The 19,740-nt window shown below is 39.7% G+C and overlaps 1 protein-coding gene across 3 annotated transcripts in view; it reads right to left on the bottom strand.

Annotated features, from left to right (window-relative positions):
* The window catches only part of NBEA (neurobeachin), a 357,769-nt gene that overhangs the window by 264,324 nt on the left and 73,705 nt on the right, over positions 1 to 19,740 (bottom strand). For 2 of the 3 annotated variants that reach the window (XM_079973311.1, XM_079973312.1), the window contains exons 22-27: positions 17,014 to 18,030; positions 10,829 to 11,046; positions 9,840 to 9,993; positions 2,928 to 3,108; positions 1,350 to 1,480; positions 545 to 652 (exon numbers count right to left, since the gene is read on the bottom strand). In XM_079973311.1, the coding sequence (XP_079829437.1) occupies positions 545 to 652; positions 1,350 to 1,480; positions 2,928 to 3,108; positions 9,840 to 9,993; positions 10,829 to 11,046; positions 17,014 to 18,030 (1,809 nt within the window). Of the gene's footprint in view, positions 1 to 544; positions 653 to 1,349; positions 1,481 to 2,927; positions 3,129 to 9,839; positions 9,994 to 10,828; positions 11,047 to 17,013; positions 18,031 to 19,740 lie in introns of those variants that run through there. The other variant, XM_079973310.1, reaches the window with a different exon arrangement.

Genomic DNA, 19,740 nt, shown 5'->3' with positions numbered 1-19,740 from the left:
CGTCTTGCGAAGCACGGTTTCCCATAGGAATGCATTGAAAATCAATCAATGCGTTCCTATGGAGACCGTTCGGGTACAGAGGGGAAGGCGCGTGCCTTCCCCTCTGTCCCCGGACCTGTTTAAAGCAAGAGGCAGTGGGGAGAAGATTGCTTGTCCCCGTTGCCTGCCCCGCAATCTCCGGGGACAGAGGGGAAGGCACGCGCCTTCCCCTCTGTCCCCGGTTATTGCGGGGCTGGCAACGGGGAGAAGCGATCTTCTCCCCGCCGCCCCTTGCTTCAAAAGAGGTCCGGGGACAGCGGGGAAGACGCGCTGCGCTTCTCCGCTATCCCCGGAGCTTGCGGGGCAAGCTTCGTTTTGCGAAGCAAGCCCATAGGGAGATGCGTCTTGCGAAGCGGCTAAGAAAACGAAAAACTCCTTCGTCTAGCAAGTTTTTCGTCTTCCGAGGCGTTCGTCTTGCGGGGCACCACTGTACCCTTGTTTCTCTCCCATGGACATTACACAGGCAAGAAATCCTTTAAGAAAAGCTGCCAATGATAGTACTCACCACATCACGAAACACAACTGCTCGCAGACGATTAATATCTACATCCTGAAGAAGTCTATCGGGATCTTTAATAGGCGATAGGTTACCAGGAACATTTTCCAGTGGAGTCTAAACATACAATAGTTATATAGTTTCAGAAAGGTTCAAGCTCAAAATACTCAGCTGTTCCTACGTGTGTGTATGTCTTTGTATGTATCATCTTGTTTCATAGATAAAATATGGTATTGTAAGCTTTATGAAGTTCTCTAAAACACAGAAAGGGACCTTTAATGTCAAAAAACCTTTAAAGTGTCTCACTTACATTCCAGGTACACTTCTCAAAGCTCCACTATATAAGTGATTCACCTGCTTTGTATAAGGTTACTCAAATGAAATCTGCTTAAACAAACACAAATTTCTCACCAATACAAGTAGAGACTACAAAGAACAGTGAAGATTTTAACTTAAAAAGAAAACTTCATATATGATCTTTAACTTTCTCTACCACTTTATCATCTCCACTAATACCCTGCTTACAGACTCCAAGGGGGAAAAACTAGGCCCATATAATAGTTCAGAACAGCCATGGTAATAAGGCTAAGCAGAACTTTCCCCTGGGAAAATCACAAGACTATTCTTGTCTCCTGACCAAGAAGAAGTGCTTTTCTGTTGTAAAGACTGCCCCCTCTGGATTTATAGAAGGGAGTAACTTCTGTTTTACCAAAGTGACAAATCATCATAACCAATTTAAAATATTATATGACACATTGTAATTATTTCCAATTCATTCATTTTATGCAATGGTATATATTATTTAATAGTTTACCTTAGCTGTAGTAGTTGCACTTATACCCTGAAGAGTCTCTTGAGTTTTACTGCTGATTAGTGAAGATTTATTTACCCTTTCTCTCTGTCTCTGTCGACATTCCAAACAGTTTCGCACAGCAACACAGCAAACTAAAAAGGTTTAAGAAATAGCATTGGAATACCAATCTTAATGAAATTCTTAAAGCAACAATGAAAAAAATATTGTATCCTAGTGCCTGAGATCTGCCATAATATGTTAACCTTTCATGACATAAACGCTGGATTTTACAACAGCATCTCTATGCACTAATGCTAAAACTGAGGCAGAGTTAAATATACTAATCTCTTAATCATGTGTATTTAATATTATTCAGATAAGATACTACTGTTGAACACTAAATGAGCAGCAACAATATACACAGCATAGTAGAGAACACATTTAAATGAACCCTCCTTATGCTTTTGCAATTTGTAACTGATGGAGATGGGAAAGTGGTTGAGCACTAGTATCTGAATTGATTGAGGAGGGTCAGATGAAAGAGGAGCAGCATACAAAGTGAAGCTAGGGTAGTCCTGATAAGGCGATCCTGAAGAAGGAGGATGCCCGGCTGGCAAATAGAGAACTATGACATTTGAGGCATAAGGAATGCATGACAGAAAGCACAGAGGTAAAATGATAGAAGACCATCAAGTGATTGGCTATAGATGAGAGGACACGGTTTAGTGCTGGAGCATATACAATGCATGCAGAAGGTCTGAAGTTGCCGCAATTATTAGTGGAAATGAGAGAAGTTACAGGGCTTGAAATCATCTCTGATTTGGAGAGGCCCACAGCTAGAGTACACAATGTTGCCTAGGGTTACTGATGACCTAACAATATTAGGCAGTTTCATATAAGCATGCATGAAACTGACAGAAGAGATAGTCAGAAGAGGATTGTAATTTTAATCTTGATTGTGTATATGGGAAGGAGTCCAAATAAAACATTTTAAGGAGAATGGTGAGCTAAATATAGTCATCAACAGAGGAATAGAATGAGGAATCCATTAGCATGCCAGTATGCTTGTCATGCACCATAACCAAGGCTCCTTCAAACTAACAAGTTCCGCTTTTTATGTCTCACAGCATGTAACACATTATCTTCCTTTTGCAGCAATCATGTTAGCTTTTTTAGTATATGTGGAAAATGTACAACTTTTAAGAATACTATGTATAATAACATAAAGCGCTCTTGCTATAGTTTGAACAGTTCTGCTACGTAGAGAAATACTTGTTATCTTAACCTTGGCTGGATGCAATTTTCTTCAAACACAACAAAATACAGAAATTTTTAAAAGGTAGAAGCTACGAACAGTTCTACAGAGCAAATGAACATATGTTCAAAAAATTTGCTAATTGGCATAATAAAAATTAATGGTGGTGTTGAAGAGAATAAGCAGATATTCTCAACTGCACAGACTTCTAGATTTTTGGAACCCAAAGTATCAAAAGCAGGTCAGCTTTGGCTTTTTTCTTTTTTTTTCTTTTTTACTGCAGCCTCATTTCGTTGATCTGTAAGTAATTATTTAATGCACTGAGCTGTTCCATGCAAACTTACCAAGCCTTAGGCACTGTCGCATTAAGCCTCCAGAAGACATGTTTTTTTCAGCTTCAATTTCACTAAAATTTAGCGAGCTGGCAAATACTAGTACATCAACCATAGCCATCAGGCGGCTGAGGAAAGTCACTGCTGTCTCTGCTGACATACCCTGAGTTACTTCAATGTTCTCCAATTCAGTCTTTAAAAGAAAATCATTACATTAGACTCCTAAATCTATCACACATTTGAACGCATGAAATATACCAAAACAATCTCCGATTAAACTGAACACAAACAGTATAGAAATGGGCATGAGAAGAGATGGATTCACATTTGCATGCCATATTAGGTAATATGCTACTCATATGAGCCAAAGCACTATGAGTGTGTGAGACAATGCAGAAAGAGTTATCAATTTTGTCTATCTGTAAATTGTCCATATTAAGAAACAGAAGCACAGGACAAGGAGGACTCGTAGAGCTGCTATATCTTTCCTGCATCGTTGGGGAATTAAGAGAAGATGCATAGCTCACGCAAAATATAATCTTGTTCTATCTTTGAGGTACACTTGGGAAAGCATTCTTCGAAAAGTGGACATAAAGCATAATTTAATTTATTCTTGGAGTACGAGGAGAAACAAATATGATTGCCAAGACACTGTCATGAGGTGAGTAAAGTCACAACTGATTATACAATCTAATATTTTGTTTGTTTATTAAATTTATATCCCTTCCTTCCAAATGAACACACGGCAGTAAACAAGTGATAAAAAAATAAAAACTATTCCAATACATATTGGAATTTTACACTAGGGTGATTATTATTTTTTACTAAGTGGGATTTACTGCAGGGTGTCCTATTTGTTAGCCCTACAAAATTAAATATATGTTGTTGTTGGCATCCGTCTGTCTCGAGAGAAAACGGAGTGCGCCTCTGGGGGTGAAATCAATCCCCGCACACACACATAAAGTCACACACACACACATACACACACATTTATTTCATGCAATGACTTGTCAGATTGTTCCTATGAGTGCATGTATACGCAAAAGTTACAATTAAATTATTTAGCAATCCAAGGGCAATCTTGCGACTAAATCCTGTTTGCAAGACCATAACTGGAAAATCCATCCTTTTCCATGTCCACAAAGTCACAGGATCACTTCCAAAAGTGGTATAAGTGCCAACTGTTATGTTGCAACTATCCCAGAAAAACATTATTAATAGTGCCACTCTACACCCAAAACAGTTATTTTGAAGATTATACCCAGTCATATGTGGAGGACTATAGAAGACCAAGGCTATTATAAACAAGTCCAAAGAAATTTGCTCTGATTTATATTTAAACTCATTGTGTTCCACAATTACAAATTACAGTTAGTTTTTAAGAATGTAAACTCAATAGGAAGGTCCATTTTCACAGAGAATCTGACAAATATGTTGGAATATGATTTTAGGACGTGCTCCCCTTATTGTCTGGTTAAGTAATTATTTCACCAAACAGATTTCACATGCAAACTAGAATTATTTTTCTCTTTAAAATTTAGGAATGTGAAATCCCTTCAAACACCTGCCTAACTGTACCTTTTTCATTCCTTTTCACAGCTCTTGTTTTCACCCCTCCCCTAAACTGCATGAGTGCATCCCAGCCAATCAAGGGTCACAAAGAGAACATGACAATGTTGTGGCACAACACAAACTATCATAATTAACGATGTGGCACCACTACTGAGCGAAAAATAAAGCAAATGCTTTATATTTAGTGTAAATTGGTGGGGAAACACTTCAGTTCTTGTGATGACTGCATTGTCTTACAAGAAGGCCATACCGCATTCTATTGTAAAGAAGGGACAGTAAATACAGAGAATCCTAAATGCACATCTGGATGCAGATATTGTTCACTTACATTACAAAACTTCCAACAGGATGCACTTTTGTTAGTGCACCAGTGGGGCAACAAAATGTTGTAATGGTGAGCCTGTTCAGGTTTGTAGCCACTTCCTCCTGAGATTTCCACTTTTCCACCCCTATCAATCAGTCAACATTTAATGTTCACTGGGCATTCTCAGCTCTGAATAGATTGTTTTAGGCTTCCCCCTCCACTTATGGGTTTCTTCTATTTTTTGGTAGTCCTGCAAGGCTTAGGATTTGTGGTATCCTTCTGCACCGCCTGTGAGATGAGACCTCGGGCCACTGCTTTACAGTGGCTCTGATCGTTCTTGGAGGGACAAGTTCAGAAAGTGATGCTGTGTTCAACCTCATAGTCACTGACATGCAGGGTCCCTCAGATCTCCATCTTGTCCCTCATGATATTTAACATATAAACTTGATCCAGGTGCCAGATCAAGCACCCAGCCAAAGTTTCTATTCTTCGTCTGCTTGCACCACAGCCTCCGTTGCTTTTAATAAGCTTATTTTTATTGCAGTGGAACCTCGGTTTTTGAACGTAATCCATTCCGGATGATCCTTCAACTTCCGAAATGTTCGAAAACCGAAAATCAAAGGGCTGTCAGCAATTTCAATGAGGAAAAAAGAGAAACGCACATCGGAAGTCATTTGAGTTCTGAAAAATATTCGAAAACCAGAACGCTTACTTCCAGGTTTTGGCATTCGAGAGCCGAAATGTTCAGCAATGGAGCTGTTCGAGAATCAAGGTTTGACTGTACTTTGTATTTTATAAAGTTGTTTTAAAATGTTGTAATCCAACAACATGGGAGATCCAACTTGGGAGAAAGCCGGAATATAAATACCGTAGATTCCGGTGTATTAGGCGACTGGGCATATTAGACGACCCCCCAAGTTGGCAGCTGCAATTTGGGGGTTCGTCTTATAAGCCCAGTCGCCTAATACACTGGACAGCTCCACGCCGGGAGAAAGCCACCCAGCGAAGAGCGGAGCCTGCCACCGGCTGCTGCTGCTTCTGAAGAAGCAGTGGGCAGGTTCCACGCCAGGCAGCTTTCTCCCGGCGCAGAGCCCGCCGCCCATACACGGCGTATAAGACGACCCCCAACTTTTAAACCTCTTTTCCAGGGTTAAAAAGTCATCTTATACACCGGAATCTACGGTACACTAAACAACCACCACAATACATAAAGATATGGCCTGTGCAAATGAATTCTATTTATTTATATGATCCCAAATCCACAAATTGAGCTGGACTGTGGATACAGAGCTTTGGGCTGGCCATGTTTGTGATGATAATATCTTCCTTCTACCCAGCACAAAATTTTGTACCCTCCAAACGCTTTCCTGCAAAAATAGATAATTTGGGGAGGAGATAACACTTTGTCCTCCCCTCTTTTAAGGTCTACTCTATGCTAACGTTGCCTATTTCATAAAACAATGTAAATACTCAAAACAGATCTTTTACTATGCAAGTGCTAGCAATTCAAGCATAAATAACAGTTAAAAAATAACCAATTTGTTTAGGTTTTTCATTGATATTTATCCAATAAAAATTAGGCCTGCAGTAAAAATAATCTTGAATGAGTATTTTCCTGAAACAACAGCATGTTTATTACCGGTAAGTCCCTTGATCCACTACACACCCACAAAACACAGATCATGTAGGTGAAAGCACAATAATACAAAGTGGATGGTATGTCCTCCCACATTTTGATGCATCTGAATCCAAGTATTGCATGTGGTGCCCTGTGATATGTTGTGAAGATGGCATTTCCGACTGAAGATCAATATATTTACAGCGTTATGAACAATTTCATAATGCAGATATTATTTACTTCATTCTATCAAAGGCTGGATAACTGAAAAATGCATAAGAAATAAAATAAATTGTAAAAGCTATGAACTGAAACTTGTAGCAGTAATACTAACCTTAGAACCCTGGACATGCAACAGACAAAGCAGACAACAGATCACAACAAAAAGAAAAAGAAATGTTACAGTCAAATTAAAAAATACAATGCAAAATAGAAACTAATACTCTAAAATCATGTATTTTACTTTACAATTTGAATGTTTTAATTTTTAAAAGCAACCTCTTGAAAACAAACTCTGAAGTTCAAACTTAAAATTAGATATCATTTGACCTATGCAGTTCAATATACACAAATAGATGAAAAACAATAAATATACAAAGAATAAATACGTTTTTCTTAGTAAAAGCTAGAAGTCAGAATTACCAAAATTGGGGGGGGGGGAGCCTGGCTTGCTATTTGTAAACTTTTAATTCTTTAAATACAGGTAAAGGCGAAGGTAAAGACAAAGACCCCATGACAGTTAAGTCCAGTCAAAGGCAACTATGGGGTTGTGGCATTCATCTTGCTTTCAGGCTGAGGAAGCTGGTGTTTGTCCACAGACAGCCTTCTGGGTCATGTGGCCAGCATGACTAAACCGCTTCTGGCACAACAGAACACTGTGACAGAAGCCAGAGCACACAGAAACGCAGTGTACCTTCCTGCCGCACCGGTACCTATTTATCTACTTGTACTGGCATGCTTTCGTACTGCTAGGTTGGCAACAGCTGGGACAGAACAATGGGAGCTCACTCCATCGTGGGGATTCGAACCGCCAATGTTCTGATAAGTAAGCCAAAGATGCTCAGTAGTTTAGACCACAGCACCACCCACTCCCTACCTTCAAAGGCAACCCCTCCATCAAAGTAAAATGAAGCGCTTGGTGCCTCTAAGACATTTTGAAACCCAAAAATTTGCCAGATGCAAGGATCTTGTGATCTGCTGGTATTTTTTATGGTTTTATATTTACATTCACCATTCTCAGCTGCAAAATAGTTCTAAGCAACTGCTGAATGGCTCCATGCCATCAATCATTTTCCAAAGAGTATTCACAGATCAGCTGCAGTACTGTGAAGTGTGCCTTGTCAGTCATTTGGCTGAGAAAGCAACATGGTTATCTAACATGCATTACCAAAATAGCGGCTGTGTGCATACTAGAACATTTCTACATTTTAAATTAAATTTCAAGAGCCCCGATCCAAATAGCAGTTTTGCGTGCTAAATGGAGCTCTAGACTTATATTTGGAAAACCACTTTTGAAACTCAGAAAAGTTTTTCAAAAGCAGCTTACAGCTTGGACTAGGTAAAAGACATATGCTGTTCAAACAAAGTCTCAGATCCCACTGGGGGTGCCCAAAGTAGCACTTTGAATCTAAGTTGCTGTTTCCAAAGAGAAACCTGTTCTATTCTCACATTCCTATCAAAACCTAAAGGCAATACACTGTATTTGTGCTGTAAATGTTTCATGTATGACCTCAAACAAACTCCTCCTGTTTGCCAATTTGTACAGTCTATTCATGACTGTTGTGGTCTCATTGTTTTTTAACTAGGAAATCTATCTTACACCAAACTTTGCATTCTTACTGGAAAAAAAAAAGCCAGGGCAGCTTAAAGATCCAGAGGATTTCTCTCTTCTACTGACCAGGAAAGAATCTGTGCTTTATTGGAAACACCAGATTCTTTTTATGAAGTGTTCCAAGAACTGAGCGCATCCATAAGTGATACCCGTGCACATGAAATGCCAAGAGGCTAGTAAGACATGTGGAAGAGTGGACTACATCACCCCAGGCTGCTAGTGAGGTATCTTTTCTCTCTCTTTTTAATATTCATTCATTTAAGCAATTTCCTGCAGGTTAATTATCATCATCATATGCATCAAGGAGAAAGGTTCTAATCCAGCCTGCTCCTCATTCCACTCCTGGAAATTTTTCAAGTAGGAGGTTAATACAGAAAATATGAGCGCCACCTCCCATTCTATAACCCCAGAACTCTACAGTCCCATTCCCTACACTCTACTTCCCTGTTCTTCAACCTTGGGTGCTCAGATGTTGCTGGACTACAGCACCCATCAAACACGGCCAGCTTAGTCATCTGTCAGGGCTGATGGGAGTTGTAGTCCAACAACATCTGGGGACCCGATGTTGAACACTGGGCTAAGTGAGAAGTTAGGGGAAGATCAAGAGAAAAAAACACTGATCAAAACTTAATTCTGTATCACCATGTGTTGCTTATAGAAGGGTGACCTGTTTTATTTATTCATATTTATATTTAATAACTGTTGTAAACAGCTTAGAGGTTTCATTACAATTCAGTGGTGTGTACATTTTATTAAATAAGTAAGCATTTTATGCATAATATAAGTAAAGCTGTGACTGAGATCCAGAGTTATGTGCTTGGCTCCATGTGTGCAGTGGGCCTCCTTCAGAAGTCTCTCCTTTGAGTTCTCTGTCCTGCTCTCAAAAGTATCCTTGAAACATGGGGCAGTTTCAGACACTCTTTAAAATATATTGTGATGTTTTGGGGGTAAAATGAAGGGAAGACGAGAAGTACCATTGGATGTGTGCAAGCCATTGTACACATCTAATAGGCCTCTTTGGAACTTATCTTTGTAAAACTGATGTAAGATTCCAGCAATAATTCTAAAGAAGGTATTTTACAGTGTTAGTGCCACAAGGAAGAAGTGGTCAAGGAATTTGAACTGTGCTTGTTTGTACTGTATCCAACAAAAGAATTCCACATATACCACCTGCAACAAAAGGGTGTACATACTTTGTCTCTCCTAAATGGAATATGCTCCCAAATTAAAGAAATATTTCTCTTGAAATGTTTAGTACCTCCATTGAGATATTTTAGAAAATCATTCTATAAAGATTCTAAATGGGATAAGCTAGGTGAAAAGTGGTTTAGCTATTGGTATAACTTTCTAGCAATTGTGGCTATTAGTTTTCCCAGAGCATTTGAAAACTGTACTGTTTCAAAAATAAATCATTGCTTTAATACAGCATCACCTATATACATTGGTCAAGAACATGTTTGATTAGAATTCACTTTCTAAACTTTTTTTTTAATGCACATTTTCTTCTTTTAAGGGAAACTTCCAAAAACAAAGCATCTGACACATTGTTCTTGGCATGCAATTTTCAACATACCCACTAGATGGAAATATTGTACTTACAGTTGGGGATGTTGCTGCAGACAACAATGGTAGAATTCCTCCACAAGCAATGATAATATTGTCTACCATTTGGGAAATGAGGTGGATAGTGTTATGTACAAAAATAATATTTTCATTGCTATTGACAAAATCCATGACAGACTTTGTGGAATGGCTACAAAAAATAATTGAGGAAAAATGTGTTAGGAAAATTTTAGAATAGATTTCTAATACAAAGATCAAAACCAACATAACAGCAAGAAATCACAATGAAAACTATTTTTAAAAGGTAGCCTTGCAAATAAGTTCTGAAATGCTACCATCCAACTTTCTTTTTAATAAGCTGTCTGCCAACACATATGATACATTAATGACACACCTACCAATGGAAACAAAATGAACCAAACTTTTTTCCAGCTTATGGAAGCCCCACAAAGTTCCATACAGCTTATTCCCTGACCCCGATATAAAGAGTGTATGTAGCTTAAATTGGCTATTCTATAAGCTGCTACACAGGACTATTAACAAGAAACCTAATATGCTTCAAGGCCTAAGGGAAAAGAGTATTTCTCTCCTCTGTATCCCAGTTAGTTATTTTCTACATCTTCTTTTCAAGAATGTGGAGTAAGGTGGAAGGATATTAAGTGGATTAAGACCTGGGAGACAATGGCTCAAATCTCCACTTGACCTTACAATGCACTTGGGCTAATCGCTCTCTTTCTCTCAGCCAACCTTCCTCTCAGGAGCAGGAGAACCAGGGATGTCACCTTGAGCCCCAACATTCTTGAAGCTATATTACTAACCATGCTGAATGTGTGTAGTAAATGTCAAACAGAAAATTTACTTTATGAAGAGCAGGAAGCATGCTACTCATTCAAGTAGCTAGGTAAAGGAATACATTAACAGCTTCCACAGCAGTAAGCTTAACTGCCTAGTGTAATTAACAGGCAACGATAGTTTTATTATTATACTAGTGAAATAATGATACAAAATAATCCGTGGCCCCTTACCTTCTCCAAACATGCACATCAGTTTCTAAAGCAAAAAGCAAATCAGTAAGTAGCCTCTGGTGCATTGGGGACCATTTAAATTCTGGAATACGAAACATTGTTGTTCGTGGACCGGGACTGAACTGTCGCCTCTGTTCTTCTGTCATGGGCATTCCCCGAAATCCCAAATCAACACGCAAGTCTCTATCCTGCTGTGTAATAGATCGACCTTGCACAGCCTAAATAAGCAGTAAATATATTTAAAATATTCAATGCAAATTCTGGCACTGGTCACACATGGGAACTAAAACACACGTATTTAATGCGATCTTTCTTCATAATTAAATAAAACAATGAAAGCAGTATAAATTAGTCTCTAGCCATCCTTACTTAAACAGTTTTGTCCTGTTTTAATACCGCCTATGAAGTCCTTTGTAGGTAAAAGCATGCATTTTGTCTCTAAGAACTAGTGCCAGTTTGCTTACTCCCTCCTTCCTGCCACATTCTTTGTATTTTGTGAGGCCTGACCTTCTTATCCCTGAAATTTCTAAGCTGCTCTAGGAGCCTTTTTTAGTTGAAGAGCAGCATTAAAATGCTTTAAGTAAGTAGGTAAGTAAATATCAGCACTAAGTTTGACTTTATTAAATATTATAATTACATTTTGCAGTAAACAAAACATTAGTTAAGTTTTCTCACTCTTTAAGTGGAAGACCATTATCCTGACAGGAAGTGATACAAAACACACAGGTTGTATCATGTGAGCTTGCTAGAAAGCTATTCAAAAGCTGATTATGTGCCGGTTGGTTGGTTGGTTGGTTTAAAAGCAGCCAGGAGGATCCTCTAGTAGTGCTAGAGAAAATGTGTTTGACTCTTCCCTGCTATGATCTTTTTCTTGATCTAAATCCAACCCAGTAGCTATTTTCATCCTGTCTGTGTTGGGAAAATATGTATGTGAATTCCACCCAGCCCCACAGCACTGCTTTGGAATCAAAGAATGCTAGAGTTGGAAGGCATCTAGTCCAAGCCCTGCTCAACGCAGGAATCTTGTAGCTAAAGTGCTCCTAGCAGATGTTTGCACCATCTTCTACATGACAGCCCTTCAGCTACTTGAAAACATGTATCATGTGTCCTCTTCATTTTCTATTATCCGGACTTAACATCTTTCAACCACTTCTGTGCCCAGTGCCCTCATTATCCTGTTGCCCTCTAGTTTGTCAACAGCTTCCTTAAAATGGGACATCCATAACTTGACAAAGTCATCCAGATATGCACCCATCAGCAATGTTACTTCTAAAGATATTTGATACTTCTGCAAACTTGGGGGTTTACCCTGAATTTACTGAACCTCCCCTCTTGTGGATGCATGTTGCACTTTTGACTATGTAAACAATGGTACTTACTACTTGAACACCACAAATGTTCAACTGCCTTGTCTACTGTAATGCAAGGTCACCCTTGAGGACGGCCCAGAGGCGGCAGATAGTGCAGAATGTGGCCACTAGGTTGGGAAGTGGGGTAGCCTGATGTGACTATGTGTCACCGCTCCTGAAAGTGCTGCACTGGCTATGAGCTGATGTGCCCAACTCAAACTGTTAGTAGTAGCATACAAAGTCTTATATGACTTGGGTAGTACTTAAAAAAGCACCTTCCCTAATAACCACCATCTTGGGCCCTACAATCAGCAGGGGAGACCACGTTGGTGGTGCCATTGCTAGGTAGTTTCCAGCTGGTGTTGAATAGTGACTGTTTTACACGGTTTTTAGATGCTGTAAGTATATTTTTATTTTATTTTTATTTTATTACCACTTTGGGGACTGACTGCCATGCTGAGCTTTTTGGGGATTAAGGGAGGGTTGGAAATTTAATAAATAAAAGAGAATGGTACACAAAGTATAGCTGCTTGAATGCAGGAAAAGAAAGACATACACCTGACATAAGAGAAAACCAAGCCTATGCCCTACATAGTTTCTTTCCTAATGTAGAATTTTACTTGGGATTACAACATACTGAATTTTATTCTATTCATGAGCAGTCCCAATTGTCTCTAAGTGTGCATTGATGTAGACAAATATGAACAGGGCAATCACAAATATGTTTTTTTTAATAGGAGTGGTTGCAAGTTGTAGTATTGCAAAGAAGGTCAAGACAGCTTGCATGTAAAACAAATCTATTGTGTGATCTAGGGTTGTTTCCAGGTCTCAAGGCAATGGCCTAGGTTTCATTCACTGACAAGGAATCGTGCTGCTGTAGAGATAGATGTCAACATTCTGTTTCTGAAATAACTCCTTGAACTGCAAGCAGATAAACACAGGATTGGCAGAACTCTGTAAAGCTCTGAGTGCCATTTACTATGAGATGACTTCCATTTTTAAAGTCTTTATTTTATAACAAACAATACCCTATTAAAACAATTAAAATGGAACACATGAAGCCGCATACTTTAAATTGTTTTTGATGGATTAGACCTAATTTGGGAGACAGCCAAAAAGCTGCCACAGCATTTTGCTTGATCATTAACAAACAGGAATCACTTTTGTTCCTTGACAAATCAGTGTTTTGTAGTCAATAAGCATAGTTCCAACTATGTGGTTTTGAACCACATTCTGTAGGTATTCAAATAGCTATTTTGTTGATGTTGATTGATTCAATATTGCTAACGTAGATTTCTGGATTATATATCAGCCTTCACTATATAATGTTTTATTCTCAAGGTCATAATTCAGTTTGCTTGGTAAAGAAAGGAAGAAAATGAAGTATCAAGGATAATTACTAGGCAAATATTCAACGGCCAGCAAAAACTAATTAGCAGAATTACTTTCTAGTGCTAGACTACTGAAAACACTTCTGATCACGACCTCCAAAGTGACTAAATAAGATACTGGATCAGCATAAGGATATATGAAGTTTTACATGTAAACAGTCTAAATGCAACAAATAAAATAATTAGTTTGCATTTAAGAACATTCATTTATAATTAACCAAAGTCCAGCCCCTCAGTACTGTTTTAAAAGGGGATTAACTAAGTATTTGCCTTTGTAATGTAAGGACAGTTGTTTCTTCTACAAGAAGAAATGATTTTGATGTGCAAAATAAATGGAAACCATTGCTCACAATATTACTCCTAGTATAACTGCTTTAACTTCTCATAAGAATATAAGAGCCTGCCATGATCGGACCAAATGCCTCTCTAGTCCAGCATCCTATGACCAAACAGATGCCAATGGGAAGCCTGTACGCAGAACCTGAGTGCAAGAGCATTCTCCTCAAATTGCAGCTGCCAGCAACTGATATACAGAGGAATGCTCTCTCGGGCAGTGGAGGTAGAATACAGCCATTGTGGCTGGTAGTAGTATCCTCCATGAATTTGTTTACTCCCCTTTTAAAGTCATCTAAGTTGGCAGCCATCACTACATCCAGTTGGAGTGAACTCCGTAGCTTAACAATGTGCTGCGTGAAGAAGCAATTTCATTTGACTGCCCTGAATCTTCCAACTTTGAGCTTCACTGGATGGCCCCAAGTTCTCTTATTATGAGAGACAGTGGGGGGGGGTCCTTATTCACTTTCTCCACGCCATGCAAATATCCATACAAATCTCTCTAAGCCATACACACCTCTGTAATAAAACTGTAATAAGATCTACTGACTATTCCTTGCAATATACATGTAATTCAGGGGTAGAGAATCTGTGGCCCGACCGATGTGGCTAGCCTACAACTCCCACCATCTCTGACCATTAGCCATGTTGGGGATGCTGGGAGTTGAAGTCCAAAAACGTCTGGAGGGCTAAAATCTCCCCACATTTGCTGGAAGAAAGACTATCAAGGAAAAATGAAAGAGGGCAATTACAAAAGAGCAGCCTTTTATCCTCTATAACACAGCTGGCAGGGTCAAAGTTTCTACACACCTTTGCACTGAAAAGAAACACAGGCTTAACCTGTGAAAGGTATTTTTCTTTGAATGAAAATCTGCTCTCAGTCAGATTTGAACAAAACTTTACATGATGGACACATACGCCTTTGCTGAGGTGGCCTTGAGGAGTCATGTGCTCCAGAATGTGTTTAGAACATTTTATTCCCAACCAGCACAACTGTCTAAGCTGCAAACACTCACACTCAACACAAGAAAGATAAAAAACACACACCAGCAACAGATAGCACCAACAGGACTTCTTTGGATGCTGAAGGCAACTTGGAAACAGAGCCACTTAGACTAGGCATTCAAAGAGAGAAGTGAGGCCTGAGACCACCTTTCTACTCAAAGAAATATACTTTTTACAGGTAAGCCCAACAGCTGTAAATAAGCTCTCAGGTGGGACATACAAATGCTGGGCCCTGAAAGGGTATATCATGGCTATCTGCAACCCAGGAAGCACATTCTGGAGCACCTGCCTCCAAAAGGCTGCCTTAGCAGAGGTGTATGCATCCATTCTGTAAAGTTTTATTCAAGTCCATCTCAAAGCATCTCGAATCTCAAATAGGAGAAAGAATTGTAATGAAGAGACTCTTATTTATTCTCCATGTGTGAGGTTCTCACTTGTCAGACAGAAGGGAAAAAATCCTGGGAGTCATGGGTAAAAGCACTGCATGTGGAGAGTGCACTTGAACTATTTTCAGTTGGAAAGGAGTGGTGTTGTTCTTCCTAACAGCATCCCATTGCAAGCGATGGTGCAATGTATTTGTGCCCAGGTGGCATATCTTGAATTTCGGACTGGCTATCATCAAAATTGGTGTCATTTAGAGAATCATTAGGCAGGGTGAGAAGAACCAGCATACCATTCTCTAGTCTGCAAAAAGGCATTGTAGTGCCTAAGAGACCCAGCTACTACAATGTTTTGTTTTTAATAGGTGGACCCAATGTGACTTTCTATCATGAAATCACCAAGAGGTCTGCAGCAAACTAGTTTCCCTCAGCCCCACATCTGCAGTACATCGATCATTATACTGACCTAGCCTGCCTTACATGCCAGAACAACATCTTCTGGAATTGTGCATAGTGTCTTTTTTATGACTGGGTAACTATCCTAAAGGACGCGGGTGGCGCTGTGGGTAAAACCTCAGTGCCTAGGACTTGCCGATCGCATGGTCGGCGGTTCGAATCCCCGCGGCGGGGTGAGCTCCCGTCTTTCGGTCCCAGCTCCTGCCCACCTAGCAGTTCGAAAGCACCCCTAAGTGCAAGTAGATAAACAGGTACCGCTTTATAGCGGGAAGGTAAACGGCGTTTCCGTGTGCTGCGCTGGTGCTGGCTCGCCAGAGCAGCTTCGTCACGCTGGCCACGTGACCCGGAAGTGTCTCCGGACAGCGCTGGCCCCTGGCCTCTTAAGTGAGATGGGCGCACAACCCCAGAGTCTGTCAAGACTGGCCCGTACGGGCAGGGGTACCTTTACCTTTACCTTTACCTTTAACTATCCTAAACCCCCATGTTCCTCCTTCCTTTCAGTCTAATTCCCAAAGGGATTCAGAATGAATTTCTGTGATTATCTGCACAGTGCTCACTTTATGGTTTATTCCTGGCTACTGTTTACTGTTATTCTGATCTAGACTTAGATCCTTCACAGTTAGAAAATTTGCTATTCTCTGTGGAAGCATGCTTGGCATATTTCTTACTGAAACAGTACTGAGTAATGTCTAGATAAAAATGTTTCTCGAATGCTACATGGCGACAGCTTTATTTATTATTTTAAATAAATGCCAAAGAGTGAGAGTGAAACAAAGTCAATAAAGTCTTCTTCAGTTGTAAAATTCTGGGAATATAACGTTTAAGAGAAAGCACACTCTAGTTGATTGCTTGGGAGTCATGGCAGAGTGTTACAGTAGTTTCACTGCCATTTGCAATGCCAGTTCCAGAAGGTTTGCTCCTCTCCATGGCATTTGCACTATGGAGGCCTGCATGTTTCCATCTCATTTCATTCTAGTAGCCTCTGTCCTTGACTCGTTTATTTCCTAGAATTGTAGTTAGAAAGAACCATGAGGGTCATTTATTCCAACCCCCTGCAAGGCAGGAAACTTTCGCCCAATATAGGACTCAAACCCAAGACTCGGACATAACAGTCTCATGCTCTACACCCATTCGTATCAACAGGAAACTGCTGAGTGAGGTTATCTAGGTATTTACTTCTCTTTTATAATTGATATACCTAAAATATAGAGACACACTTGATTAATAAATTTAATAATATAGTAACATTGTCATTGTACCAAAAAACTTACTTGGGTTGTAGTGGTGGTTTGGATTTTTCTTATTTCCTTCCCCACTTCTTTCCCATCATCAGATCTTTCCGTATCTGATATAATACTCCCTGCATCTACATTTGGTACAGTTTTACCACTAGAAGACTCAGTCTCAAGAGTTGTAGCAACCATTTCTGCATATTCTAATCCTTTGGATGATGAAGCCAGGTCTCTCTCAGAAATTGTGCCCATTGCATCCACAGAGGTATGAATCTTGAATTCTTTATCTTCTATTATGCTCGAGCTACATGCTATGTCAGCACTACCAGTCATGTGAGCGAGGAGTCCAAGGTCATCATTCACACCAAGGTGCATCTGAGTCTCTTGCATATTTGCAATAGTAATGTGATTGCTGGACAGTTCGGGGAGCAATTTCTCCTCTTGGCTGGGTATTTTATCAAAAAGAAATGAGGTATTGTTAGAAGGTTCATCTTTCTCATCAGCGAGTGTTATCAAGGGACCATTGTCCTTCTCTTCACTTTTCTTAATTATGCCTACACTTCCGTGAACATTGTTCTGAAGTTTTTCAACTGCAGCACTATATACATTGTCCAATAAGGATTCTACTTCCACAAGGGCACCATTCTCTCTGGTTACCAAAGTCTCTGGTGATAAATCCATATCGTCCAGCTTTACTTCTGTGGCTTCTACCTTTTCTGCTTTTATATCAACTAATAGATCGTGAACTTCTACATGCACACCACCCCCTGGTCTATCTGCGCTTCCAAGCACATCATCAGATACTTTTGTTGCAATAAGTAAATCCCTAGTATCTGTACCAACAGGGTAGTCCGTTTCACTTTCTGGGCTTTGGCTTTGTGAAAGATCTTCAATTTCACGAATTTCTATTCCACCTTTTGCTCCTGTTGTCTGAGCTGAAAGGCCTGAGATAGTGCTAACACTCCCCTTTTTCCCCTTCTTTATATTCTCCTCTTCTTGTCTTTGATATTCCTCGTACATTTTTGCTAGGTACTCTTTGTGAGCTTCATAGGTGACCTTAATACAAACAAATTACAATTTTAGGAGAAAAGTCAATACTTACATGTTTAACTAACATTAAAACTGTTGGAACACTATCAAGCCACTGTGTTCCTTGAGTGAAACAGAACAGAGTATGGGCCCTTAGCAGGTTATTAACAAAGGGGGGAAATGGAACTATTAGGGGCAAATGTCACCAAGAACTCAGAAAAACAGATAAAGTAAAAATTTAAATGTAATTGGAGGAAAAAAGTGATAAGATACTTAGCATTTAAATAAAATTGGCATATAATATGAAGAATCTTAGAATCATAGAATCATAGAATCATAGAGTTGGAAGAGACCACAAGGGCCATCGAGTCCAACCCCCTGCCAAGCAGGAAACACCATCAGAGCACTCCTGACATATGGTTGTCAAGCCTCTGCTTAAAGACCTCCAAAGAAGGAGACTCCACCACACTCCTTGGCAGCAAATTCCACTGTCGAACAGCTCTTACTGTCAGGAAGTTCTTCCTAATGTTTAGGTGGAATCTTCTTTCTTGTAGTTTGGAACCATTGCTCCGTGTCCGCTTCTCTGGAGCAGCAGAAAACAACCTTTCTCCCTCCTCTATGTGACATCCTTTTATATATTTGAACATGGCTATCATATCACCCCTTAACCTCCTCTTCTCCAGGCTAAACATGCCCAGCTCCCTTAGCCGTTCCTCATAAGGCTTCGTTTCCAGGCCTTTGACCATTTTGGTTGCCCTCCTCTGGACACGTTCCAGTTTGTCAGTGTCCTTCTTGAACTGTGGTGCCCAGAACTGGACACAGTACTCCAGGTGAGGTCTGACCAGAGCAGAATACAGTGGCACTATTACTTCCCTTGATCTAGATGCAATACTCCTATTGATGCAGCCCAGAATTGCATTGGCTTTTTTAGCTGCCGCGTCAACACTGTTGGCTCATGTCAAGTTTGTGGTCAACCAAGACTCCTAGATCCTTTTCACATGTACTGCTCTCAAGCCAGGTGTCACCCATCTTGTATTTGTGCCTCTCATTTTTTTTGCCCAAGTGCAATACTTTACATTTCTCCCTGTTAAAATTCATCTTGTTTGTTTTGGCCCAGTTCTCTTTATGAAAACAATTATAGGTAGACTACATTACTTACATAGGTTTTATATCTCAGTGGGAAAAACTTTTCCTATCTGTAAAAGTAATGGCCTGTATCCAACATTATGCTCTGAGCTCTACTTGAACAATGGGACTTCCCCTTCCTATCACCATCCCCTGAACTCCCCAAATCTCCTCCTGGGGGTCTCTCAACCATCTGGACAGATTTTGAGGGTGCATGGGGAGCTACAGGGGAAGAAAGAGGAAGGGGGAGTTATACTGAACAACTGATCCACAAGCCTGATCCACGAGTGGAATGACAGCACTGGATGCAGCCATGATGCACTGATTATACCAACTATAAATGAAAAGATTGATAAAATCTAGGAATCTACATTAATTGCGAAATTGGTTCACTACATAAGAACTAAGGAAGGGAAATAACAGCAAGGTATCTTAAAAATATATTTTTATTGAATATTTTATTGAATAATGCAAATTTAAAATTTCCACAATTTAGAGGATTTTTGTATTATACTCAATTATCAGTATTTCTCCTTTATTTAACTAGTAATATAATAATATTATTTAACAACATTTCTGTGAGTGTTCATACACGCTGTGTTAAGATGTCGA

This window comes from Podarcis cretensis (assembly GCF_951804945.1).
Source record: "Podarcis cretensis genome assembly, chromosome: 4".
Classification (NCBI taxonomy): Eukaryota; Metazoa; Chordata; class Lepidosauria; order Squamata; family Lacertidae; genus Podarcis; species Podarcis cretensis.
The sequence above is the reverse complement of the archived record's forward strand: the minus strand, read 5'-3'. Positions and strand labels throughout refer to the sequence as shown.